Source organism: Rhinatrema bivittatum, chromosome 3 (assembly GCF_901001135.1).
Source record: "Rhinatrema bivittatum chromosome 3, aRhiBiv1.1, whole genome shotgun sequence".
Taxonomy (NCBI): Eukaryota; Metazoa; Chordata; class Amphibia; order Gymnophiona; family Rhinatrematidae; genus Rhinatrema; species Rhinatrema bivittatum.
In genome coordinates, this window is record NC_042617.1 from 251,825,542 (window position 1) to 251,852,734 (window position 27,193).

The window sequence follows — 27,193 nt, forward strand, 5'->3', positions numbered from 1 at the left end:
ACCTTTGGGACCTTGATGAGGTCCAGAAAATCTTCGGGGAGCGGGTACAGCTTTTCCATAGCCCGGCTGCTCTTCAGGGAGGCCTCCGGGGTGTCCCATTCCCTGGTGAGAAGTTGTAAAAACGAGTCATGAATGGGAAAAGCCCGAGCCCTCGGCCGGAGTGCCGCCAGGACAGGATCTCCCTTCCTTGAAGAAGTGATGACAGCGGGAGCTACTGGGGCAGGCGGGTCTGGTGGCGGATCCAAATCTAATTCTTGGATGATCTGCGGGATGAGGTCGTCCAGCTCTTCCCTCTGGAAGAGGCGTAGGGTACGCGGATCATCCCCCTCCTGTGTGCCGTCCCCTTGTCCCCCGTCCGGGAGGTCAAGTCCATGTCCCGCTGGGTCTGGCACCGCCCCCACTGCCGCGGGCGTGGATCGGACCCGGGTAGGAAGGCGGGAGGCCCCCACTCCCGGAGGGTCGGGGGGGGCCAGCGTCGAGGGCGACATCAGAGGGATCTTAGGAGGGGGGGGGGGGGGGTCCCACAGGTGCTTCCAGCCCCTGCAGATAAGCGGTATGCATGAGCAGGATAAACTCCGGAGAGAACCCCGGCCTGCTTGGGTGCGCTTCGGGGGCGGCGTGGTTCCTGCTCCCTGGCTCTGGGTGCTTGGTTCCTGCACCAAAATCGGGGGAACACCCCCGCTGGTAGAGTCCTCCAGGGATCCGTTCTCCCTCGTGGCCTCCAGGGATCCGTTCCCCCTCGTGGCCTGCGCCTCTGGGCGCTCAGAATGTAAAATGGCCGCCGTTCCCGCCAAAAATGGCGGAGTGGCCGGCCCGCACCGCCCGGGCAAAAAAGAGAAATCAGTCAGGGACTGTGAGGTACCTTCCCCCCCGGGAAGGCATCGTGCACAGATGCCCTCCCGGGAAATCCGGGACCCCGGGTCTCCGCAGGCCGCACAGCGGGACGGCCGCGGCATCGGGATCGCTGCAGGAGAAAAGAAAAAAACCACGGGGGGGGCCACGCGCACAAAGGCGCCGCTGCGGGGGGGCCCGGTCGGCCCGCACTGCCCGCTGTCTGAAAATAGAGGAGGGTGCCGCGGGGGGGCCTTCCTGGCCACACGACCCGCCCCAGACATCTTTCCCTAAATGGCTCAGCAGCCCATGAGGAGCTGTAAAATGGCCGCGGGTGAGGGAGTAAAGAGCGAAGAGGCCGGCTCCACCGGCTTTCGCGGGCACCGGGGGCTGAGCTGTAAAGGAAAAAAACTACAAAGGAAAAACAAACTTACCCCTGGCTGCAACGAGAAATAAACAGCAAGGCCGCAGAGAAGAGACAAGGAAGATAAGCCACTCCCCAGAAGTTGAAAGAACTCTGCCTTTTTTTTTTTTTTTTTTTTAAACTTAATACAAACTTGATACAAACTTGATCCACAGAAAAAGACAACAACAAGCCATAATCAAGCAAGAAAGTGAAGGAAAAGGAGGGGAAGCCTGATTCCCCTACTCGCATCTGCTGGAGTCAGAAGATACTGAACTCCTGCAGAGGGGGTAGTAGTATATATGGATACGCCCCCTCAAAGCTTGTGCTGACTCCATCTGCTGGATTGGGGACATAACCCACTGTCTGGACTGATCCAGGTACGTACAGGGAACGCCCAAATTGTATTGCCACTGCTGCAGCAGACTCAGGAGGGTTCATTGCATCCTGGGGCTACTCCTGCCCAGCAGAGAAGACCGAAAGAAGAGGGAAAAAAAAAGCAAAACACAAAAAATAAACATACAAAAAAAAAAAAAGCCCCAAAAAAAGGAAAAAATAGAAAGCAAACAAAAAAGAAAAAAAAAAAACAGACACGAAAAAGAAATCTGAAAAACAGAACAAATAAGAAAGAGCTAAAATGCATGAAAGTAAAAAATGGACAAAGCAAACAAAACAAAAGAAAAAAAGCAACAACAAGAAACATTACAATGAAAAAAAAAACCACCCTGGTACCTAAAAAACTGCACACGATCAGAAATATCCAAGACTGGTTATAACTAACCCCAATGAAAAATTGCGCAGCCTCCCCTCCAAACCTGGAAAAACCACAAGAATTCTGAGTTTCTAGAGGAAGAAAACAAAACATGGCGTCTGCTAATTTACAAATACATTTCCACAACGCAGAAGTTTGAATACCCCGAGATAAAACACTGAAATGACACACAGTGGACCCTTGAGTTACAACCGGCCTGACATAAGAACAACTTGGGTTACAACCAAAATTTTAGTTTTGAGTTACAACAAAAGTCTTGAGTTACAACCAGAATGCTGGCCAAGGCCATGTGTATCTATCTGCTCGTGCTTGCGGTTGCTTCTAATTGGGCGATTTTTCCTGTCAATCGCATTTTTTTGGGCTTCGAGGGTGGGATTTCTGCTCTGCTGTTGCAGTGATTGGCTGCTGCTGCCGCCGATGAGGCCTGTCCATCTCAGGCGCACCCAGAGCTGCAAATGTTCACAGGAGCACGTAGGCAGACCCAGCACAGCATTGCAGCAAGCAACAGCATCACTGGTGACCAAGGAAGCTTCTGTGCAGCAGCAGAAAGGCAGTGTAGCACTCAGTTGGCTACAGCAAGGTATCAGGAGGGGAGGAATGAGTATGCTGGGAGGGGAAAATGAATGTTTTGGGGGCCAGAGATGTGCTCTGAGGGGGTGGGGAGGGGGGAATCCTCCCTCCTGAGTACAGTATGAAATTGTTGTTTCTGGTAGGCTAGGCACATTTTATAACTTTTTGGTGAGTTCACTAAGAAAATTATTGGTGTTTCTGGTAAATTAGATATATTGTTCAACCCTTTTTTTTTTTTTTTTTTTAATTATGAAAAGGTTAGGTAAGGGGTGCTTTGGGAGGTTCAGAAAGCATTATGGGTATTTTCATTATTTCTTATGGGAAAAATAGTCTTGACTTACAACCAACTTGACTTACAACCAGCCCTAGCGAACGAATTAAGTTCGTAAATCAAGGGTCCACTGTAGTAGCTGAAGTCCTGCCACTCAAACATAGAATTCAGATATTTACTTTGAGAAGCCCGTCTTAAAGAATATTGGTAATGGCATTGCAAAAGGAAGCATATTGGGCAGACCTGATGGGCTTGATCTGCCATCATATTCTATGTTTATGATTCCTTGGAATTCAACACAGGCACAGTGATGCGTGGGCAAGGAACAGAAAGCAGTTTCATGATAACAGCGGGAAAGGGGCAAAAGTTGTTTAGGATGATCCTAAGATGCTTCAGCATCAGGTCTACCTAGTTCTAAGCAAGCCTTCCTAGATCTGACCTGATGACCCCACAGCCAGGATAACCGTCACAAATATGCATGAGATAAACCTGCAGACATGGGAGACCAAATACATGCACATTTATCTCATGTTGTTTATCCTGTTTGAGAATGTCTGGTATGAAGAGACTCTATTAATTCCATAAATAAGATGACAGAAGAGACCTACCAGAGAAAAATGTTCAGGCGTATATGTTGCAAAATACTCGGAAGATATAAAACACATTAACAAGAGATAAAAATACAGATGCACACCACAAAGTACAAGAAGTGCCATGTTGGGACAGACCAAAGCTCAGCATCTCGTCTCCAACAGTGGCCAACCCAGATCTTTAGAAAGTATTCAGCAGATCCCAAAAAAATAGATCAATTTCTTGTTGCCCGCTCCCAGAGATAAGTGGTGGCTTTCCTCAACTCTACTGGCTAATTGCTACTGTAGTAATTGTTTATAGATTTTTCTTCAGGGAACTTGTCAAACTCTTTAAACCCAGCTATGCTACATGCCTTGACCACATCGTCTAGCAATGAACTCCACAACTTAAGTGTGCATTCAGTGAAAAAAAAAAAAAAACACTTTTTCCAGCTTGTTTTATATCTGCTCTCTGTTTGTTACATGGCATTGCCCTATTTATTTTCCCCCATAATTTTACAAACCTTGCTCATATTGCTTCTGTCATTTCTTTTCCAAGCTGAAAAGCCCTAAGCTGTTTAGCTTTCTTCATAAGGGAGAAATTCCAGCTCCTTAAATCATTTCTGTTGCTCTTCTCTGTATCTTTTCTAGTTCTGCTATATCTTTTTTGAGATGGGGCATCCTGAACTGAATGTAGTACTCAAGACGTGGTTGCACCATTACGCTTTTCAGAGGCATTACAATATTCACAGTTTTGGTCTCCATTCCTTTCCGAATAATGGAGAAATTACTTACCTGAATTTTGTTTTCCTTAGTGTAGACAGATGGACTCAGGACCAATGGGTATAGTATATTCCTGCTAGCAGTTGGAGACGGTTCAGATTTCAATCTAAAGTCAACCCCTAGTACATATACCCCTGCAGGAAGTGCAACTCTTCAGTATTCTCCTCGAAAAGCATTGTGGATATGTGTGTGACTGATTAACTTTATAACTTGGTTAATCAATCAATCAAGTTAAACTTTATAACTTGATTAACTTTATCTGGTTGAATTGTTTATAGCTGGAGACCGCCAGTATACTCAACCGGAAAGAGTCGACACCTGGAAGGGTGGGTGTCCTAGGTTAATGACAATATGGCTTATCCTTGAATCATTCGAAATTCCATGTGTAATGGCAGCCAAGGGTGGGATGCTGAGTCCATCTGTCTACACTAAGGAAAACGAAATTATCAGGTAAGTAATTTCTCCATTTCCTAGCGTGTAGCAGATAAACTCAGGACCAATGGGATGTATAAAAGCTACTCCCGAACCAGGTGGGAGGATGCCCGTGACCCACTTAGTACTGCTCTTGCAGATGCCATGTCCTCTCGATCCTGGAAATCCAGGCGGTAGAATCTGGAGAAGGTGTGGATGGAGGACCATTTCGCCGCCCTGCAAATCTCGGCGGGTGACAGCATTCTGGTTTCTGCCCAGGATACTGCCTGGACTCTGGTAGAATGGGCCTTGACCTGTAAAGGTGGTGATTTGCCTGCTTCTACGTAGGCCGCCTTGATGACTTCCTTGATCCAGCGGGCTATGGTTGCCCGCGAGACGGCTTCCCATTGTCTCTTCCCGCTGTGAAGGACGAAAAGATGGTCCGTTTCTCGTACGGGTTCCGACATTTCCAGATATCTGGATAGAAGTCTGCCAATATTGAGGTGGCGTAGGCTACGGGATTCTTCCGAATTCTTTGAGTCATCCGGCGATGGTAGCGAGATGGTTTGGTTAAGATGGAGGTGTGATACCACTTTGGGAAGGAATGAAGGGACTCCTGCATAGCTGGATGGATCCTGGGGTGAGCCTGAGGAACGGCTCACGGAAGGACAGTGCTTGTAGTTCTGAAATGCGATGGGCTGAGCAATTGCCAGCAGAAATGCTGTCTTTAAAGTTAACAGGTGGAGGGACAGACCTCGGAGGGGTCTGAAGGAAATTCCTGCTAGGAAATCCAGGACCAGGTTGAGGTTCCACAGAGGTACCGGCCACTTTAGTGGTGGGCGGATGTGTTTGACTCCTTTCAGGAAGCGTGACACGTCTGGGTGAAAGCTATGCTATCGCCCTCGCTCTTGGAGCCGTAGCATCACAATGCGGCAACCTGTACCTTGAAGGAGTTGAGGGACAGCCCCTTCTGTAGCCCATTCTGTAAGAGTTCCAGGATCACGGGAACTTTAACTGAGTGTGGCTTGATGTCGTGGTCTTCCCACCAGGCTTCAAAAACTCTCCAAATCCTTATGTACATTAGAGATGTGGAGGACTTGCTTGCCCGGAGTAGGGTGTTGCTTACAGCCCCCAAGTAGCCGCTCTCAATGGCCTGGCCGTAAGAGAGAATTGAGCTGGATCCTCGTGGAGGATTGGTCCTTGTTGGAGCAGGTCTCTGTGTGGAGGCAGTGGTAAGGGGTTCCCTGCCAGTAGTCTTCTCATGTCGGAGTACCACGGTCTTCTTGGCCAGACCGGGACCACTAGAAGTAATAGTCCCCCGTGTAGCTGTATCTTATGGATGATTGCGCCCAGTAGGTGCCACGGCTGAAGTACCTGGGTACTTGGGCGTTGGACCGGTTTGCCAGAAGGTCCATGTCTGGTGTCCCCCACCGGTTCACTCTCATTTGGAATGCTGCGGGTGACAGCTTCCATTCTCCTGGGTCTAGACTTTCTCTGCTGAGGTAGTCTGCCGTGATGTTTTTTTTCCCGGCGATGTGGACGGCTGGGATCTCCTGGATCTTTATGTCCGTCCACGACATTAGAGGGTTGATTTCCAGAGACACCTGTAGGCTTCTGGTTCCCCCCTGACGGTTGATATAGGCCACTGCCGTGGCATTGTCTGACATTACTCTGACCTCTTTGCCTTGAGTCTGTGAGCGAATCGCAGGCAGGCTAGTCGGACCGTCCGCGCTTCTAGGCGGTTGATGTTCCATCCCGACTCTTCTGTATTCCACTGCCCTTGGGCGGTTAACTCCTCGCAGTGTGCTCCCCATCCTCGTAGGCTGGCGTCTGAGGTGAGCATAGCCTTGTCCTCTGGTTCAAGTGGCTGCCCTGCAGCCACCACCGTAACTGGGTCCGGGCCCTGCCCAGGAGCGATGGAAGGACGGCGTAGTTCTGAGATAGTGGATTCCATCGCGATAGGGGTGAGCGCTTTAGAAGTCTCGTGTGAGCTCGCGCCCATGGCACTACGTCCCGTGTGGATGCCATCAGACCGAGGACTTGTAGGTGATCCCATGCTGTGGGGAGAGGATTGCTCAGCAGGATATGTGACCGGTTCCTCAGTTTTGATCTCCTTGTGGGAGTCAGACTGACCTTGTCTTCTTTGGTGCCGAATCGGACTCCTAGAAATTCTAGCGACTGTGTGGGCTGCAAACAACTTTGTCTGTGTTGACCACCCATCTGAGGCTCTCCAGTAGAGTTTTGACTCTGTTGGTTGCTTGTTGGCTTTCCTCTGGGGATTTCACCCTGATCAGCCAATCGTCTAGGTAAGGTTGTACGAGGATTCCTTCCTTCCTCAATGTTGCCGCCACCATCACTATCATCCAGGTGAACGTCCGGGGTGCTGTGGCTGACCTGAAGCATAGTGCCCGGGATTGGTAGTGAAGATCCAGGACTTTGAAGCGTAAGAAGCGCTGATGCTTCTGATGAATTGGGATGTGAAGGTAGGCTTCCAAAAGATCCAGGGATGTGAGGAACTCTCCCGGTTATATCACCCTTACTACAGAGCGTAGGGTTTCCATGCGGAAGCGGGGAAACCTCAGTTGGCGGTTGACCGACTTGAGGTCCAGGATGGGCCTGAATGTCCCCTTTTTTCTTGGGGACGATAAATTAAATGGAATAATGCCCAGTATTTATTTCTTGTGGAGGCACTGGGGTTATGGCCTCGAGGGCCAGTAGTCTGGTCAGTGTAGCTTCCACTGTCACCCTCTTGGAGAGGTGGTGGCAGGGGGGTTCCACACACTTGTCTGGAGGGGTTCGTAGGAAATCCAGGTAGTACCCCTCTTGCATGATGGCTAGGACCCACTTGTCCGAAGTTATCTTGACCCATCTGCGGTAGAATAGGGCTAGTCTACCCCCTATGGTTTCTTCCCTTGGATGGGTCGGCTGAGTCTCATTGTGGAGTGTGGCTGGGGCCTGGACCCGAGCTGGATCCCCTCTTGCTGTGCTTGTTCCGAAAGGACTGGTTCCTGCCCATAGGGCAGGGTGCTTGATAGTTGCTTCTATATGGGCTGAAGCATTGTGAACATCTGCCCCTGGAGGCCCGGGAAAGGGTTGCTGGTTTCTTTTATTCCTGTCCTCCGGTAGGCGCGGCAATGGGGACTCGCCCCATTTGTTGGCCAGTTTCTCTAGTTTGCTGCCGAACGGAAGGGGTCCTTTGAAGGGCATCCTTATGAGACGCGTATTGGAAGATGCGTCGACTGACCCGCTTCGGAGCCAGAGTTGTTTCCTGGCCGCCACAGCTGATGACACTACGGTGCAGCAGGCCGCTATTTGTAGAGACATAGCGGTGACGTCAAAGGACTGTTTGAGGATGGATTCCAGACGTCGGTCCTGAGCGTCTTTGAGCGCTGCTCCTCCCTCCACTGAGATAGTAGTGCGCTTTTGAGACTGCGCAGACCATGGCATCCACTCTTGGGCATATCAGAAGGTCTTTGGCCGCCGGGTTCAGGGGGTACATGGCTGCCATAGTTCGTCCCCCTTTGAATGTGGGCTCTGGAGCACTCCATTCCAGGACCATTAGCTGCTTGACAGCCTGTAAGGGAGGGAAATGGCGAGAGGTCTGTCAGAGTCCCTCTAGCAGGGGATTCGTCTTGTGTTCCCCCGAAGCATTGCGCTCGGGATAGCGAGCTCCTTCAGGCTGTGGTTGACCAGGTCTGGGAGCTCGTCCTTGGTGAAGAAGCGTTTCATGGTTTGGTGAGGCTCTGTCCCTGGGGGGGAGTTCCCCTTCTTCTAGGGCAGGGGTGGGCAATTCTGGTCCTCAAGGGCTGCAAACCAGTCGGGTTTTCAGGATATCCTTAATGAATATGCATGAGAGAGACCTGCATACACACTGCCTCAGTTGTATGCAAATCTATTTCATGCATATTCATTAGGGGTATCTGAAAACCCGACTGGTTTGCAGCCCTTGAGGACCTGACTTGCCCACCCCTGTGGAAACACTGAGAGGAGAGGATCACCTTGCTGGTGGCAGAAAGGAATCAGTAAGTTTTTGCTTGGGACATTGACTTTTTTAAAAGTATTGGGGCAAAGTTAACTATTTGTGGAATATTATTTAGTGTGTTTGTGCCTTTAATAGTCAGAAAGGCAGTGAATAAACAAGTTAGACTGTTTGTATTTTTAGTCAGTCAATAAGGTAGCAGTGCAGTGAATAAACAAGTTAGACTGTTTGTATTTTTAGTCAGTCAATAAGGTAGCAGTAGATAGTGTGTTTATTTTTAAAAGTCTGGAGAACTGAGTGTTCTCCAGACTTTTAAAGAGCTGTTTGTTTTTAATACTGAGTGCATTGTATTGAAAAAAACAACAACCCACAAAAAAAAAAAAAACCCCCACAAAAAAGTAGCCAGAAGCTAGAAATAAGCTAGGAGCAGTATATACCAAAGTAAAAAAGTTGAATAGTTCAGCTCAGTTACTCACCTTGGAAAGGTGTTGAGGTAGTGTGATTGGGTTTGAATAGGGACCAACATTTGTTAATCAAGGGAGCAGTGAGTCACTCAGGCTGACTAACTGAAGTTAGACTGTTTGTATTTGCCAACCCTCCCACCCCTCGCTCATCCCTTAATTTATAGGCAGGTGCCACTTTCACAAAAAAAAATAAAAACCATCCACAAAAACTTTATTGAGAATTCAATCAGACCCCGGTAGGCCACTACCAGACACATAGTGAATTCTCTAATACATTTAAAGGAAGTTAGACACATTCCTACTCCCATAGCAACCTAAAACTTAACTAGGAACTAATCAAAACTGAGATGATGGCAGCAGTCCAGCAGCAAGAGGGGGGCTTCCCAGTCTTTTGCATCGAGTGTCACATGTATGATTTTTTACCCACCCGTGAGAAGTTGTACATGTGCATGCGATGCAAAGAGCTCCTGGCTCTCAGACAACGAGTCCGATCTCTGGAGGCTAGAGTGGCAGACCTGGAGGAGCTGAGGCAGAGAGGTATATAGATGAGACCTTCAGGGACATAGTAGTCAAGTCCCAACTTCAGACTGGCAGCCCTGGTGCTGCCTTGGAGGAAGGTGGTCTCATAATGGGAGAGCACCAACCAGGTGTAGCAGGAAAGGATCCTGTAGCAAGGACCTGCTCTCTAGGTGATGCATTGTCCTTTCACACTGAGGATATCTCCCCAAGGCCTACTGCCCAGGAGGGAAGGGTTAGGTCGGCCGTCATAGTTGGTGATTCGATTATTAGGAATGTAGATAGCTGGGTGGCTGGTGGGCATGAGGATCGCCTGGTAACATGCCTACCTGGTGCGAAGGTGGCGGACCTCACGCGTCACCTAGATAGGATTTTAGACAGTGCTGGGGAGGAGCCAGCTGTCGTGGTACACGTGGGCACCAACGACATAGGAAAATGTGGGAGGGAGGTTCTGGAAGCCAAATTTAGGCTCTTAGGTAGAAAGCTTAAATCCAGAACCTCCAGGGTAGCATTCTCTGAAATGCTCCCTGTTCCACGCGCAGGTCACCAGAGGCAGGCAGAGCTCCAGAGTCTCAATGCGTGGATGAGATGATGGTGCAAGGAAGAGGGATTCAGTTTTGTTAGGAACTGGGGAACCTTTTGGGGAAGGGGGAGTCTCTTCCGAAGGGATGGGCTCCACCTTAACCAGGGTGGAACCAGACTGCTGGCGCTAACCTTTAAAAAGGAGATATAGCAGCTTTTAAACTAGAACAAAGGGGAAAGCCAACAGTCGCTCAGCAGCGCATGGTTCGGAGAGATGTATCTTTAAAGGATACTAATGATGCATTAGAATTAAGGCATCCCGACAGTGAGGTTCCAATAATTAGAAAAGTAGTCCAAGTGCCTGTAACTAAAAACTCACCTGAGCTAAAAAATTCTAACTTATCCCTATCAATTAAAAAGCAGAATAAAAATACAAACAAAAAACAAACTTTGAAATGTTTGTATGCTAATGCCAGAAGTCGAAGAAGTAAGATGGGAGAATTAGAATGTATAGCAGTAAATGATGACAGACTTAATTGGTATCTCAGAGACATGGTGGAAAGAGGATAACCAATGGGACAGTGCTATACCGGGGTACAAATTATATCGCAATGACAGAGAGGAGCAGTTGGGAGGAGGTGTGGCGCTTTATGTCCGGGATGGCATAGAGTCCAACAGGATAAACATCCTGCATGAGACTAAATACAAAATTGAATCTTTATGGGTAGAAATCCCTTGTGTGTCAGGGAAGACTATAGTGATAGGGGAATACTACCGTCCACCTGGTCAAGATGGTGAGATGGACAGTGAAATGCTAAGAGAAATTAGGGAAGCTAACCAAATTGGTAGTGCAGTAATAATGGGAGACTTCAATTACCCCAATATAGACTGGGTAAATGTATCATCGGGTCACACTAGAGAGATAACGTTCCTGGATGGAATAAATGATAGCTTTATGGAGCAATTGGTTCAGGAACAGACGAGAGAGGGAGCAATTTTAGATCTAATTCTCAGTGGAGCACAGGACTTGGTGAGAGAGGTAACGTGGTGGGGCCGCTTGGCAATAGTGATCATAATATGATCAAATTTGATTTAATGACTGGAAAAGGAACACTGTGCAAATCCAAGGCTCTCGTGCTAAACTTTCAAAAGGGAAACTTTGATAAAATGAGAAAAATTGTTAGAAAAACAACTGAAAGGAGCAGCTACAAAAGTAAAAAATGTCCAAGAGGCGTGGTCATTGTTAAAAAATACCATTCTAGAAGCACAGTCTAGATGTATTCCACACATAAAGAAAGGTGGAAAGAAGGCAAAACGATTACCGGCATGGTTAAAAGGGGAGGTGAAAGAAGCTATTTTAGCCAAAAGATCTTCATTCAAAAATTGGAAGAAGGATCCAACAGAAGAAAATAGGATAAAGCATAAACATTGGCAAGTTAAATGTAAGACATTGATAAGACAGGCTAAGAGAGAATTTGAAAAGAAGTTGGCTGTAAAGGCAAAAACTCACAGTAAAAACTTTTTTAAATATATCCGAAGCAGAAAGCCTGTGAGGGAGTCAGTTGGACCGTTAGATGATCGAGGGGTTAAAGGGGCACTTAGAGAAGATAAGGCCATCGCGGAAAGATTAAATGATTTCTTTGCTTCGGTGTTTACTGAAGAGGATGTTGGGGAGGTACCCGTAATGGAGAAGGTTTTCATGGGTAATGATTCAGATGGACTGAATCAAATCACGGTGAACCTAGAAGATGTGGTAGGCCTGATTGACAAACTGAAGAGTAGTAAATCACCTGGACTGGATGGTATACACCCCAGAGTTCTGAAGGAACTAAAAAATGAAATTTCAGACCTATTAGTAAAAATTTGTAACTTATTAAAATCATCCATTGTACCTGAAGACTGGAGGATAGCAAATGTAACCCCAATATTTAAAAAGGGCTCCAGGGGCGATCCGGGAAACTACAGACTGGTTAGCCTGACTTCAGTGCCAGGAAAAATAGTGGAAAGTGTTCTAAACATCAAAATCACAGAACATATAGAAAGACATGGTTTAATGGAACAAAGTCAGCATGGCTTTACCCAGGGCAAGTCTTGCCTCACAAATCTGCTTCACTTTTTTGAAGGCGTTAATAAACATGTGGATAAAGGTGAACCGGTAGATATAGTATACTTGGATTTTCAGAAGGCGTTTGACAAAGTTCCTCATGAGAGGCTTCTAGGAAAAGTAAAAAGTCATGGGATAGGTGGCGATGTCCTTTCGTGGACTGCAAACTGGCTAAAAGACAGGAAACAGAGAGTAGGATTGAATGGGCAATTTTCTCAGTGGAAGGGAGTGGACAGTGGAGTGCCTCAGGGATCTGTATTGGGACCCTTACTGTTCAATATATTTATAAATGATCTGGAAAGAAATACGACGAGTGAGATAATCAAATTTGCAGATGACACAAAATTGTTCAGAGTAGTTAAATCACAAGCAGATTGTGATAAATTGCAGGAAGACCTTGTGAGACTGGAAAATTGGGCATCCAAATGGCAGATGAAATTTAATGTGGATAAGTGCAAGGTGATGCATATAGGGAAAAATAACCCATGCTATAATTACACAATGTTGTGTTCCATATTAGGTGCTACAACCCAAGAAAGAGATCTAGGTGTCATAGTGGATAACACATTGAAATCGTCGGTGCAGTGTGCTGCGGCAGTCAAAAAAGCAAACAGAATGTTGGGAATTATTAGAAAAGGAATAGGAAAGGAGGAGCAGAGGTGATATGATACAGACTTTCAGATACTTGAAAGGTGTTAATGATCAAAAGACAACGACAAACCTTTTCCATAGGAAAAAAATCAGCAGAACCAGGGGTCACGATTTGAAGCTCCAGGGAGGAAGATTCAGAACCAACGTCAGGAAGTATTTCTTCACGGAGAGGGTGGTGGATGCCTGGAATGCCATTCCGGAGGATGTGGTGAAGACCAGAACTGTGAAGGACTTCAAAGGGGCGTGGGTTAAACACTGTGGATCCATAAAGTCAAGATGCTGCCAATGAAGAGTGGGTGACTCGCCAGAATGATGGCTACTGCCTGGAGTCAATACCCTTATTAAATAAACATACACATGCTTACTGTGACTCCAACATCGCTCTAAGCTTCAACAACAAGAGGAAATGTGGAAAAAGGATTTGCACTCACAAAGAGGGGAGTAGCTGGCTTGTTACGGCGGTTACTACCCCAAATCAAAAAAGCCTAATACTTCACTTTCAATGCATATACAGCATAGTTCTCTGATTCAACGGCAGGGGAGAAGAAAAGAGGGTTCGCACTCACAAAGCGGGGAGTAGCTGGCTTGTTACGGCGGTTACTACCCCAAACCAAATGTGCCTGATACTTCACTTTCGATGCACATCCAGCATGGCTCTCTGCTTCAACAGCATGGGAGAAGACTGATACTTCACGCATATCCAGCATAGCTCCCTGCTTCAACGGCAGGGGAGAAGAAAAACAACCAATAAGGGCTGTATAACATAGTCTGGGTAAAACAAATAAGCATGGGTGTAGCTTGCTTATTGCGGCGGCTACTACCCCTAACGAATCAAGCTAGATATTTCACTTGGATGCAGCTCCATCACTGCTCTCTACATTAAAGGTGGGGGTGGAAGGGAAATAGAACCAAGAGCTAAGAGAAACAGATAAGTATGAGAGAAAAAATGTGTGAAGCTTGCTGGGCAGACTGGATGGGCCATTTGGTCTTCTTCTGCCGTCATTTCTATGTTTCTATGTTTCTATGAATAAAACGGAAAATGTCATAATGCCTCTGTATCGCTCCATAGTGAGACCGCACCTTGAATACTGTGTACAATTCTGGTCGCCGCATCTCAAAAAAGATATAATTGCGATGGAGAAGGTACAGAGAAGGGCTACCAAAATGATAAGGGGAAATGGAACAACTCCCCTATGAGGAAAGACTAAAGAGGTTAGGACTTTTCAGCTTGGAGAAGAGACGACTGAGGGGGGATATGATAGAGGTGTTTAAAATCATGAGAGGTCTAGAACGGGTAGATGTGAATCGGTTATTTACTCTTTCGGATAGTAGAAAGACTAGGGGGCACTCCATGAAGTTAGCATGGGGCACATTTAAAACTAATTGGAGAAAGTTCTTTTTTACTCAACGCACAATTAAACTCTGGAATTTGTTGCCAGAGAATGTGGTTCGTGCAGTTAGTATAGCTGTGTTTAAAAAAGGATTGGATAAGTTCTTGGAGGAGAAGTCCATTACCTGCTATTAAGTTCACTTAGAGAATAGCCACTGCCATTAGCAATGGTTACATGGAATAGACTTAGTTTTTGGGTACTTGCCAGGTTCTTATAGCCTGGATTGGCCACTGTTGGAAACAGGATGCTGGACTTGATGGACCCTTGGTCTGACCCAGTATGGCATTTTCTTATGTTCTTATGTTCTAGGGGATCTGCTTCCTCTTCAGAGTTGTCCGTGTCCCCATAGGTGGGGCTTCTGGACGGTGGAAACATTTGTCTAAGCCTAGCGTGGCCTGAGGGATAAAGGTCATCTGGTGGAGACTGTGGTTGTTTAGCCAGAGGCTCAGTTTGTCTGTGGACAAAGGGTGTGTAACTCCTTGAAGAATTCCACCCGTGGGATAGACACTGGGTCCAGGCTAAGGGGTGTTGAGTCCCTGGAGGTCCCCGTCTGGAGTTTGCTAGGTCCGGGGTACTCACTGAGGAGCAAGTGCTTGGTCCTGGGTGGGACTGGCCCTGACCTGGATCTCCCAGGACCTCCGCGCACAGGGCGGTCTCGTCGCTTTGTGCGGCTCTGATATGGCTTGCTGGGCAGAGGCCTTGAGCTCCGTTCCCGGTGGTGCGCATAAGGTGTAAACCCTTATGCGCTCCGGCGAGTTTAAGATGTGCGTGCGGTTTGTGCGTCTAAGTTGCAGATATGCGCACAGCCCGATAGGCGCACGTTGCATGTACCTCATGCGCACATGTCCCTTGTGCGTGTAACTTTATGCGCACATTTATTTTGTGCGCCTAGCTGGCCTTGTGCACCCAGATCGAGACGGTGGACAGAGCGGTGACTAGGGCCAATATGGTGACGGCGAGCACCTCGGAGTGTCTCCACGTGGGAGGACTCTTGGACGTAACCGGGGCCTGGCCCTGCTAGGGCAGATCAACCCGGCAGCACAGGTCCCGGCCGGCGACCTGTTCGACTCCTCGAACCTGGGAGACCGGAGGCTATGCTGAAGATTTCTACCTTACCTTGTCTTCGGCGCTTCCCGGTTTCATCCCGGGCGGTCTCCGGCTGCAGGGGGAGAGGGTAAATACCTTCACCGCCGCGCTCGAGGGAGCACCCGCTGCCTTGCAGCCGCGCCTGAGATCGAGGGCTAGCTCCTCGCCGCGATTCAGCCGCTGGACCGAGGCTCACCCCCGAGGGACCACGGAAATCACCTCGGGAATTCTCAACTGGGGGAGTGACCCAAGGGTATCACTGCAGGAGAGCGGGGCTCATCTTCAGGTAAGTTTTCTTCCAACTTTGGGTTTTCTTCGTTGGATTTGTTCTAACGCTGTGAGAGCGTGCAGATAGTCCCTAACTGCTATGGAGACGGAAAATACTGAAGAGCTGCACTTCCTGCAGGGATATATGTACTAGGGGCTGACGTCAGATTGAAATCTGATCCGTCTCCAACTGCTAGCAGGAGTACACTATACCCATTGGTCCTGAGTCTATCTGCTACACGCTAGGAAATTCCTAACATTCTATTTGCTTTATTTATTTATTTAGCAATCTATTACACAAGACAAAAACTCTTGTCATCAGAATTATCATACATACATGAACAAAAAAAAAAAATCAACAAAAAATGTTAAGGAAGAAAAGAAAAAGGAAATTAATAGCATGGTAGCCTGTGTGTCAAGTCCACAATGTGGGGAGAAAATACAATTATACAAAATAATAGGAAATAGCTTAATTCTTAATAGTCCAAGTCATCCATGACCTTAAATAGTCACTCTATTCTGAATAAAATTTTCCAGTTGAACAAGGTCAAAGTATACAAAATTAAATCCTTGTAGTCTGACCAAGCATTTACATGGATATTTAAGTAGAAAGGTAGCCCTTAAGGCCAACACTTGCTGTTTCTTCCCAAGGAAAATGTTTCTACGGACTTGCTTATCAATAACACCTGGAAAACATTTTATGACCCAAAAATTTGTTGCCTAAAATGAAGAATAAGAAAGTCCATTGTTTGTCAGACTCTAGAACCTACTCAACAAATAAGGTGACATTGTCTTTAGTAATTAATGTAGCTGATGATTCCTCCAAAAACCCAATAAGGAACTCTAAAGAAATCCAAATAAAAATGTTTAAGCATTTCCAAGTGAGCCATCACTGGGCATCTGGGAAATTAGGAAATCTTAAATTAAGCCTTTTGGCCTGGTTACCAAGTATTTCAATCTTCCTTCACGAAGATAAATGATCTTTAGCTAAGTTCACATTCACCTCACAATTTTTCTTGCTGAACCTTTAACTCAGAAATCTTTAATCTGGACGGAACTGTTAATAGGTCTAAAGTATTTAATAGAGTCAATTCTTGCCAATAGGGTTGATTCCAACATAGTCATAGCAGACCACATTGCCTTCACCACAGGTCTCACTTCCGGGGACGAGTTCAAAGGCATAGAAGTTAAAGCCTCATCAGTCTGGGAAGCCCCACTGGGATTCTGAGAGGGAGAAATAGCTTCAGTGGACCCAGTCATGATCCCTAACCTGGCTGAGGCTATGGTGGTTGTGGACCTTCAGGGCTGAGGGAGATGGATGAATCCTCTAAGACCAGGGAGATTGCCCCATGTCTATTTACCCTGAACTTGGCTGGCTAATGAAATTGAACGTTTCCAAAGTCATTTGGTGGGGGGGGGGGGGGGGGGGGGCCTTTGGCTGGTTCAGCAGGGAAAGATGATAGAGTGACTTACCTGTAACAGGTGCTCTCCTTGGACAGCAGGATGATAGTTCTCACACATAGGTGACGTCATCAGATGAAGCCCATCACAGAAAACTTTGACTGGAACACTGAGCATGCCCCTTCAGTCTTGTAACATAGCATTACAAAAAAATAAAACAAACCAAGAAGAAACCAAACTCTGTGGAATGGCGGGCGGGTTTCCTGAAGACTAAAATCCTGCTGTTCTAGGAGAACACATGTTACAGGTAAGCAACTCTACTTTCTCCTAGGACAAGCAGGATGGTAGTCCTCACACCTTGGTGAATACCAAGCTATAGGCTGCTCCCAAACTCTAGCAAATTCACAGACACCGAACCTGGTGCCAATGGGCACAACAATTGCAGTGTTGTGGAAAACAGAGGGAGACAGCCTGACCTGAAAAAGGGGCTCTAGGCAGGAAGAGTTGGAGTTTTTTTCTTAAAGAGATTCCGCAGGACAGCTTGACCAAAGCTAATGTCATTATGGCCATCCCTATCCAAACAGTAATGGGCAGCGAACGTATGGAGAGAACTCCATGTCGCAGCCCTGAAGATTTCGGCCATGGGGACTGCTCACAAGTGGGCCACCAAAGCCTCCATGGCTCTGTCAGAGTGAGCCTTGACGTGGCTTCCAAGCTGAAGGCCTGCCTGCGCATAGCAGAAGGAAATGCAGTTCACCACCTAGTTGGACAATGTGCTTGGTGACTGCAACTCCCAATCTATACTTATCGAATGAAATGAAGAGTTGTGTGGACTGTCTATGGCCTGCTGTCCGCTCAAGGTAGAAAGCTAAGGCCCTTTTGCAGTCCAAACTGTACAGAGCCTGTTCGCCCTGGTGAGAATGCGACCTGAGGGAAAAAGGTAGGTAAGACAATGGACTGGATGAGATGAAAAATCAGTCACCACCTTAGGCAGAAACTTAGGGTGAGTGCATAGAACCACCCTATTATGGAAGAATTTTGTGTAAGGTGGGTAACATCACCAACATCTTAAAGCTCACTGACCCTACAAGTAACTGCAACCAAGAAGGTAATCTTCCATGTCAGGTACTTCAGATTGCAGGAGCATAGCAGCTCGAAGGGCTCTTGCATGAAACGAGGCAGTACAATGTTGAGATCCCAGGTCACAACAGGCCACAGAGAAGGCTGCAGCTGAAGCAGACCACACATGAACCGGCTCACCACAGGTTGCATGGAGATAGGTGAACCATTAACTAAGTGGTGGTAGGCCCCGATAGCACTGAGATGTAATCTGACTGCGTTGGTCTTCAGACCAGCATCAGAAATATATAACAGATAGTCCAGCACCTTCAAAGTGGGAGAAGCGAATGGGTCCATGCCATGACCCTCACACCAGACAGAAAACCTCCTTCACTTCAGGGTGTATGACTTTCTGGTGGAAGGTTTTCGAGAAGCAAACAGGACTCAAGACACATTGTCAAAGGTCAAGGGGTCACAGAACTCGCCTTTCAACATCCAGGCCATCAGAGACAGCGTCCGGAGATTGGGATGGTGCAGCCTGCCCCCATCCTGCGTGATCAGGTCAGGGGATGACCCCAGACTGATCGGTTCCCTGACTGAGAGATCCTGAAGGATCAGGAACCAAAATCTGATTCTGCCTCCAGGGGGTGATGAGGATCATAATTCTCCTGTCCTGGCGGAGCTTAAGGAGAGTCTTCAACACCAGCGGAAGTGGAGGATATGCATACAGAAGGCCCCCTGCCCCAATGGCGGACAAAGGCGTCTGAAGCCTGCCTTCAAGAATCCCTTTAAAGGGAACAAAAGGTGCTCGCCTTATTGTTGCAAGGAGAGGCAAAAAGGTCCAGCATCCCCCACAGTCAGAAAATGCGATCCACCACTGTTTCATTCAGGGACCACTCATGGGAATTCTTTAGCAAGTTCTGAAACTGCTGGACTCAGGTTTGACAACATTCTCTAGCTCCACATCTTGAGGGGATTGGGGGGGGGGGAGAAAGAGGGAAGTGAACATGGCACTAGAAGGTAACCTAGTGTGATGGGTAGCAGATAGAGAGGCAAAGAAAGTTTGTAGAATGTCCAAAATTTGGGACATGGCCCTTGAGGCCGCACCACCCAATTTAGGGTTGGGAGGAGAATGTTTCATCTTTTCCAGAGGTGGAAATATATCTTCGCTCCTTCCTGAATGGGTTGACCTTCTTGTTTTGAAGGATGGTAATGCCACCAAAAGAATTGAGGTATCTGGTTCTCTGATCCGGTCAATGTATTTTGTGTTGGTGTTTTGTGTCGACCTGCGACAAATCATTCTGCGTCATGCATCAGGCACTTTTGTGTGTCATGCGCTGTTCTATGTCGTGCGTCAAATTGCGTAGTGCTTTGTTTTTTTTTGAGCCATTGACTCCTGCACAATAGGCTTTGGTGGTTGTTTCAATGGCACCTTTGTTTTTTTTGGAGCCATTGACTCCTGCACAACAGCCTTTGGTGGTTGTTTCAATGGCACCTTTGGGTCTTTTGGGGGTCTCTTCCCCGAACCCCTACATTCAGGCTCTCTGGGGGGGCTTTCCCACCTGGCCCTGACCTATTGTGGTTGGTTCCTGTTATAATTAGTGAGGTTTGGGTGGACCATTCGACACTGTGGCAGCTGACCATGCCCACGGGGGGGGGGGGGGGGGGGGAAGTCCCGTGAGGGGCCACAGGTCAGGCTTAGCTCCGGACACACAGAGATTATATCTTTATTTAGACAGTTTGAGAAGCCACCAGAGGTGGCAGTAGCTAGTATTCCCCAGGGCGCTGGAACAGCAGTTCCCCCAGTAGCAGTGCTGTAGTGGAGAGAACTGAGAAAGTGAGTTCAACAGAACATTCACAGAGTCCCAAATATGGAGAAGCCCTGAGATAGGGAGAGCTGGCCCTCGAAGAGCGAGCACCAGATCCCTGGAAGCAGAGAGACTCGTTGGCAAAGTACTCACACAGCGGTTCCACGTAGGAGATGGCACTGGCGCTGAAACGGAGGCAGGCCCTCGAGGAGAGAGTACCGGTTACCTGATAGCGACCTGAAAGAAGCAAAAGAGGCCCCTCCCCGAGGAGTGGGTACCCCATTAGCAGAAAGAGTCCAATGGAAGTTGGAAAGGCAGAGGAGCTGGGTACGGAGAGTGAATCCCATCCGTAAGAATTCCCCTTGCTAACTCAATGGCTAGCAATAAACTGTAGGCTTAAATATCCGGGCAGCGTGACATCATCACAGGGGGACACCCCTGAGGAACATGCCGATGAGGCAATAAGAATGAGGGCCGTGCGGCGTGCGCACCCTAAGGTACCTGTAGAACATGGCGGGAGGCGGCACCCAAGCCGGTCCGGGGACGCCGGAGAGGACGCCAGGCGGACGCTGCGGCAGCCAGGCATCCGTGAAGAGCAGGAGCCGCAAAAAGGGAAATAGTTAGGCGGAGTGAATCCGTCGGGAAGTGATGGTCGCAACAGTTCCGACGACACCGCTCATTTTTTTGGGGCTGGCCTCTTCGATCTTGATGCTGGCGAAGACTGTGTGGAGTGGTGTGCCGGGCAAATGAGCCCGATGACCCGTTATCCCTTGGCCTGGCTATGTTCTTGACCCATTGACGTTGGTCCCTCAGGGACATCCTACCGCAGTATTTAAAGCCTGGGGTCTTGGGTGCCATGGGTAGCACTTAAAAATGTTTTTTGAGGTACACTGAAGTGTAAGAGAGAAAGGCGTGAGAGAAATTTGCGTCCATGAGCTGTGCAAGAAAAAACAGAACTAAGGAAGTCAGGCAATCGCACAGGAACTGCCGCACAGGCAGGCAGAGCAAAGCTCTGTATCAATGGAGAGTATTTTCCGCCTCGGGCCTTACCAGACAGCATGATTAATTCAGCTTGCTTATTGATGGGAAAATTACATTCTTTGCATAAATCAGAGTATACATAAGAAATGCCATTAAATCTAAAGTAAGAAATTGGCAGTGAGAAGTAGGGGAGGATTTGGGTCAGTTGATTGTGGAGATTAAGAGTGCTGGGGTTTGGGGGGAGGGAACGCTACAACATTGTAAACTGGGAAACGTACCGAACACGAGTGCCCAAGCCATGAAAATACAGATAAAGACTGATTTTTAGTATTCCAAAACCCCACTAAACTGGAAAATAAACACCTACAATTATAATTTATAAACAGAAGCCCTACTGTATAGGTCGGCAACAGAGTTTAAATGGCATTCCCTTTCCCCATCCCTTTCTTTGCTAGACTAATCAGTACTCTCTACTCATTTGCTTTCACCCATCCCAGACGCAAGTTTATGATGACGAAAGAGCGCATTCTCCCATTATCAGTATTTAGTTTGTGAATTTCACTCCTTGGACGAATTAGTGTGGGCACCGGCTACAATCCAGAGCCACGTCCCTCCGGCCCCGGCCGCACCTGTTCTCGATCTCCGCCAGGTCCGCGGCCTCCAGCTTCACTTTGACATCCGCCATGGGCGTTCAGCCCGGAGATACCAGCACACCGCCTCCCCTCGCCCGGCCAGAAGACGCAGGAAGCGCTACCCGAGGACTGCTACTGCTTGTCGCAGGGTAACTGTGCAGGTCCTTCTTCATCTGAGCCGCTCTTTAGGTCACTAAAGCGGTGCCTGACAAATTGGTCAAAACTTTTTCTAAATTTGGGTTTAGAAATATTTAAGGCAAAGAGAAAGCGTGATGGGTTTCTTTCGTCCTTGCCCACAGCGTGTCTGGTTGTTTCTCCCGGTCCTCCCTTATTTATCTGTGACCGAAGCTGCAGCGAAAGAAGGAAGGGCCAGAACCTGGGAGAGAGACGGTGGCGTGCATCAGGGCCCCAGTTGGGGTTGCTAGGGGGACTGGAGGCCGCCAATCGGTGGCCTCTTTCTTGAGCTGTGCCTGTAGGAAGGGAAGCGTCTCTGGTTACAGGCGCTGCTGGGCGAGACCCTGCCGCAGCCTCCCGCGCTCACCCGCAGTCCGTGCCCGGTAGCCGCAGTAAGTGTGTGTGCTGACAATGATAGTGTTTGTGAGTCCGGGGGGGGTGCAGAGTGGTAGTGGTTTGGGCGGGTGACGAAGCAAGCTGCATCGTGTGCGTGCGCTGAGTGACTCGGGGAGGACCGTCTCCTGCGAGGGTGAGATTCTCCCGCTCATTATTGCATTTTCCGGCTTAGCGTGATCTTTCGTTTTTGAAGCTCTCATCGCTGGTAAAACAGATCTAGTGCAGCTTTGGGGGTTATTGCATAGCACTAGATGTCATCATATAGAAACCTTCCTCCGACAGACATTTACCTCAAGAAACTTCAGTTGCTTCACTTTTATTTGTCCGGTATAATTGTAAAATGCTTGCATAAAAACCCACTCAATTGTCATAATTAATCGAGTTGATTTTCCGGTGCAACTAGTTCATATGTGCCTTCATTGATGTGTATGCTATATTATTTACGTGTAATAGGTGAATTCTTGGGGGTCCTTGTATACAATCCAGTGAACAGCTTGTTACCTACATATATTACTGCTTTAAACTGAGCAATCAGTGGTATGGCCATTTTTGTGGGGGTGGGGGGAATATTTTATATTGTATAAGTAAGTATTTAGTTTAATGATTAATTCTAGAATTATTGGAAAGGTCATCATATTTCTATGGTTTACTTCACCACTGCCAAAGACATGGTTACCTATATATGTTTTTTTTTTCATTGAATTTTTATCATATTTTTAAGAATACAAAGTTCCAGAATAAAGATAGACATTTGCAAATAATTTCTCAAACAAAACAATAATCTGAGAACATTGACTCATGCATTAAAGGAAACATGGGGGGGGGGGGGGACGACAAAATGTACATGAAGTGGTATTTAAGGAAAAAGAAAATTATCATTACTGATAAAATGCAATGCTGTTAACGCTACTAAACATTAATTATACCAACTACAGTGGAGTTTTTTGGCATGGGAGTCTAAATAAGAGCGCAATTGTACAGGATCATTGAAAATATATTTTGAATCTTGGTATATAATTATTCAACGGCATGGAAATCGCAAAACAAACTTTGCCCCCCCCCCCCCGTGATGTTACTTCCCCCCTCATCAACATAAACTTCTTTCTTCTTAACTGAGTATTTCTTGCTAAGTCCTGAAAAATCCTGACCTGCTAGCCATAGAAATTCATCTTTTGGTGACTAAAATACATCCAGAGAACTGAATCTCTCTCAGACTGAAAAGCAAACTGTACTAGCAAAATGGCTCTCGATTCAATGGTCATCTCAAAGGATTTCTCCAAAATCTTTCACAAGTCTACATTTAAATCTGACTGATTTTTCAATCCTTCAGAAGATTGAGGCAAATAAAATATTTTGGATATAGCCGGAAGAGCAGACTCCGGGTATTTCAGTATATTCAAGAGATAACTTTTCACAGTGGAGTGCCTCGGGGATCTGTTCTTGGACGGGTGCTTTTCAATATATATATATATATATAAATGATCTGGAAAGGAATACGACGAGTGAGGTTATCAAATTTGCGGATGATACAAAATTATTCAGAGTAGTTAAATCACAAGCAGACTGTGATACATTACAGGAGGACCTTGCAAGACTGGAAGATTGGGCATCCAAATGGCAGATGAAATTTAATGTGGACAAGTGCAAGGTGTTGCATATAGGGAAAAATAACCCTTGCTGTAGATACACGATGTTAGGTTCCATATTAGGAGCTACCACCCAGGAAAAAGATCTAGGCATCATAGTGGATAATACTTTAAAATCGTCGGCTCAGATTTGCAGAGGGTGGGATGGGTAAATGATGTGATAGTTAAAGATAAAGAACAAGCTTTACAATGGCCACAAGGGGAATGACCAGAAGGTGCGGGAATCATATCAGAGATTTTGGTTATGAATTCAGAGGAGACTAATCTATCCTGTAAATTGTGGGAGCATTTGAAAGCAAAACGGAAGTGTCTTTGAAAAACTGGGTGAGGTTTTGCATTATCAATGTTGTCTGATTATGGAGCAGATGTCGGCTCGCTGGTGAGTATGAGAGGACACATATGATGACGTCTTCATCAGTGGGAGATGGTTTTGTGAAGAGGAGGTCACAATCTACATAAAGTGCCTGTTGCGCTAGAGGTGGACCCTTGGCCTGGCGCAGGACTGGTACGGCCCTCCGAGGGATCCCAGAGGGCGCCTGCCGCCAGGAGGCAATGCACACAAGGAGACAGAGGCTGACAGGAACTTCAACAATAACAGACCGGGGGCTTCGCGGGTTGAGCCCTTGGATACCCGGACTGCCTGGGCTTAGGTGGGCCTCTGGCGGTCTCCCGGAGAGATGACGGAGAGGTGTGCCCACGAAGGGAAGGGGTGCGCGGCTGTCGGTGAACTGGCAAGCTAGACTGGAACCAAGAGTACCGGAGACCATGGGAACAAGGCAGGAACTGAAGGTCCTCCGGGTAGGACAGGCAGCACCTAGCGGTCCAACTCGGTAAACCGAACTGATTTGTAACCCCTTACAAGAATTTTGGTATATAAAACTGTTAAATAAATAAAAATAAACTCGAAGAAGGCCGCAGGCAGTGTCAAAACAGGCAGGCCTGATGGTCACAGGAGGAGCAAAGAGAGTGTCCGAATGGAGCGCAAGGGTCAAAGCCAGGGTATCCATCCGAGGATGGTCAGCCAAAGCAAGGGTCGGTTCCAGGTATCAGTCCGAGCATAGTCAAAGGCAGGCAGAGGTCAGTTCCAGGTATCAGTCCGAGCGTAGTCAAAGGCAGGCAGAGGTCAGTTCCAGGTATCAGTCCGAGCGTAGACAAAGGCAAGCAGAGGTCAGTGCCAGGTATCAGTCCGAGAAGGTACAACCTGGGTAGTGGAACAGGACTCAGGAACAGACGCTAGAACACAGGAAGGACCACGGGAACACAGGAGCAAATGCAGGAACACTGGAACACAGGAACAAGGAACGCAGGAACACTGGAACAAGCACAGGAACAAGGACGGCACATTTAAAACTAATCGTAGAAAGTTCTTTTTCACTCAACGCACAATTAAACTCTGGAATTTGTTGCCAGAGGATGTGGTTAGTGCAGTTAGTGTAGCTGGATTTAGAAAGGTTTGGATAAGTTCTTGGAGGAGAAGTCCTTTAACTGCTAATAATCAAGTTGACTTACAGAATAGCCACTGCTATTACTACTATCAGTAATCGCTAACCAACCTCTTTCCCTCTTCAACAATTCACCAACTCACGCTACAAGGGAATCCTTGTGTGGTGGTAATCTTGTACGGAGGTTATCGATGAGGATAACCGATTTTGCAGTTATCCTTTCTTTTTCCTCCGTCTATTATTCTTTTATTAAGGTCAAAAGTATTTTTTAAAGGTGCTATTTTGTGTGATTTTTCTTAAAATCTCTTCTCCCCTGCTGCTTTTCCGACCCACTGCTAGTCTTATGTCATACTTATCAAGGTCGTCGCCTTTATTGATGTCTCATGGGTACGGAGCTGCTTGTCCGACACGGGCCATGTTTCGGCACGGTGTGCCTGCTTCAGGGACTATGGGAGAGTGTGCTGTGTCCTGTATAGGGTTCACAGCATTCTAAAGTCCTTCAATATATAAAAATATTTAATTAAACATCAAAACTTTATATCACATTCATTCATAACTCTCTAATTCTCACCCACCTTTTCTTGAAAAACTTACTTGTCAAAAACTTCTGCTGTCTTCTCGTGCGACGCCTTCTGTGTGTGTCTGGGCGTCTACTCTATTCTCACTGCTTTTATAAGCCTGCCTGGGAAGTCCACCGCCCTCTCTGGCCAGAACGAGGCTGTCTCAGGTGAATACTATAAGACTCATTAATTCTATTCTAACTCACAAATACGATGTTGAACCCTTATTTTAGTCAAACTCGGTAAATCAACATCTTTGCAACATGTCATATGCGATGTTAACTTATAATCGTGTTTAACTAATATGAATTTCGATGGTCTTACATAGTTTCTTATGTGCGGGTTTAGAGGACCTGATGGAGAACTTCATCTAATTAGCAACACTTTTTTCCTTATCTCGGACGGACCTGGTGGTGAACTTGTGCATACCACGTCCGCTTATGCTGCTTCTGACGTATTAGGTGTCAATGCCAGTGGGCGTTTCCCGGGCGGGGCGCTTGTGCCGCGCCTCTTTGTAGATTAGCTATCCGCAATCTTCTTCTCTTTTATTTTGATCGGGTACTGTGCTGGATTTCTCAGGCGAATCATTGAGGCCACATTGATATACCAGTCTGTTTTCTGTCTCGTGCTCTCTCAAAAGTGCTCCGTTTTGATCCTGATGTTCACTACTTGAAGTTTTTATGTGTCGGACCTGGTAGAGGACTGTGAGTCTGCTGAGTCCGATCTATTGTCAACATGTGACTTAGTGATATTCATTAAATGCTACTCCTAGTTTCAAGCTTTAAATTGGTATTTTTGAATGTGGCTGGCGCTGAAGCATCACGTTTACTAGTAGTCCTTTGTTTCTACGGCATTGCTCATTGGTGCAGTGCTCTGAGACTTTTATTAATGTACAACGTGACTATAGACGTTTCATGATATTTGAGCTTTGGATGATGTAATAAACTCCTCAATCTCTTGAAGTTGCTGCTAACCTAATGGGAAACTAATTATTATTTATTTATTTATTTATTATTTAAAAAAAATTTTTATATACCGACATTCGATCTGAGATATCACATCGGTTTACATTCAGGTACTGTAGCTATTTCCCTGTCCCCAGAGGGCTTACAATCTAAGTTTTGTACCTGAGGCAATGAAGTGTAAAGTGACTTGCCCAAGGTCACAAGGAGCAACAGCGGGACTTGAACCCTGGTCTCCTGGTTCATAGCCACTGCTCTAACCACTAGGCTATTCCTCCTCCCCCAATATTGTATTCCTGAATTAATATTGAACAACAGTCAAATTTATGATCACCTCTACATTTTCACAGTATAGGTGGTTGCTTGATGATGTTCTCCTTTATAATAGTGAACACCTCTTTCTTCACCAATGAAGATGGTTGTCAATATACTGTCCAATCTATTTCTCGATTGAGTCCTTTGGGAGTCACTGTATCCCATGTATTTATTTATTTTATTTATTTAAAGTTTCTTTTATACCGATGACCGTTTACACATCGCAT

General features: G+C 46.8%; 2 protein-coding genes across 3 annotated transcripts in view; one reads left to right on the forward strand and one right to left on the reverse strand.

Moving 5' to 3' along the window:
- The window catches only part of POLR3F (RNA polymerase III subunit F), an 80,708-nt gene extending 58,900 nt beyond the window's left edge, over positions 1 to 21,808 (reverse strand). Inside the window, exon 1 of the mRNA XM_029594466.1 lies at positions 21,469 to 21,808. Within this exon, the coding sequence (XP_029450326.1) occupies positions 21,469 to 21,524 (56 nt within the window). The 5' untranslated portion in view covers positions 21,525 to 21,808. The remainder of the gene's footprint in view (positions 1 to 21,468) is intronic.
- Positions 21,809 to 21,885: 77 nt separating this feature from the next.
- Positions 21,886 to 27,193, forward strand: part of DZANK1 (double zinc ribbon and ankyrin repeat domains 1) — a 304,940-nt gene continuing 299,632 nt past the window's right edge. The window contains exon 1 of one of the 2 annotated variants that reach the window (XM_029594465.1): positions 21,886 to 22,037. The gene's annotated coding sequence lies outside the window, so the exon portion shown is untranslated. The remainder of the gene's footprint in view (positions 22,038 to 27,193) is intronic. The other variant, XM_029594464.1, reaches the window with a different exon arrangement.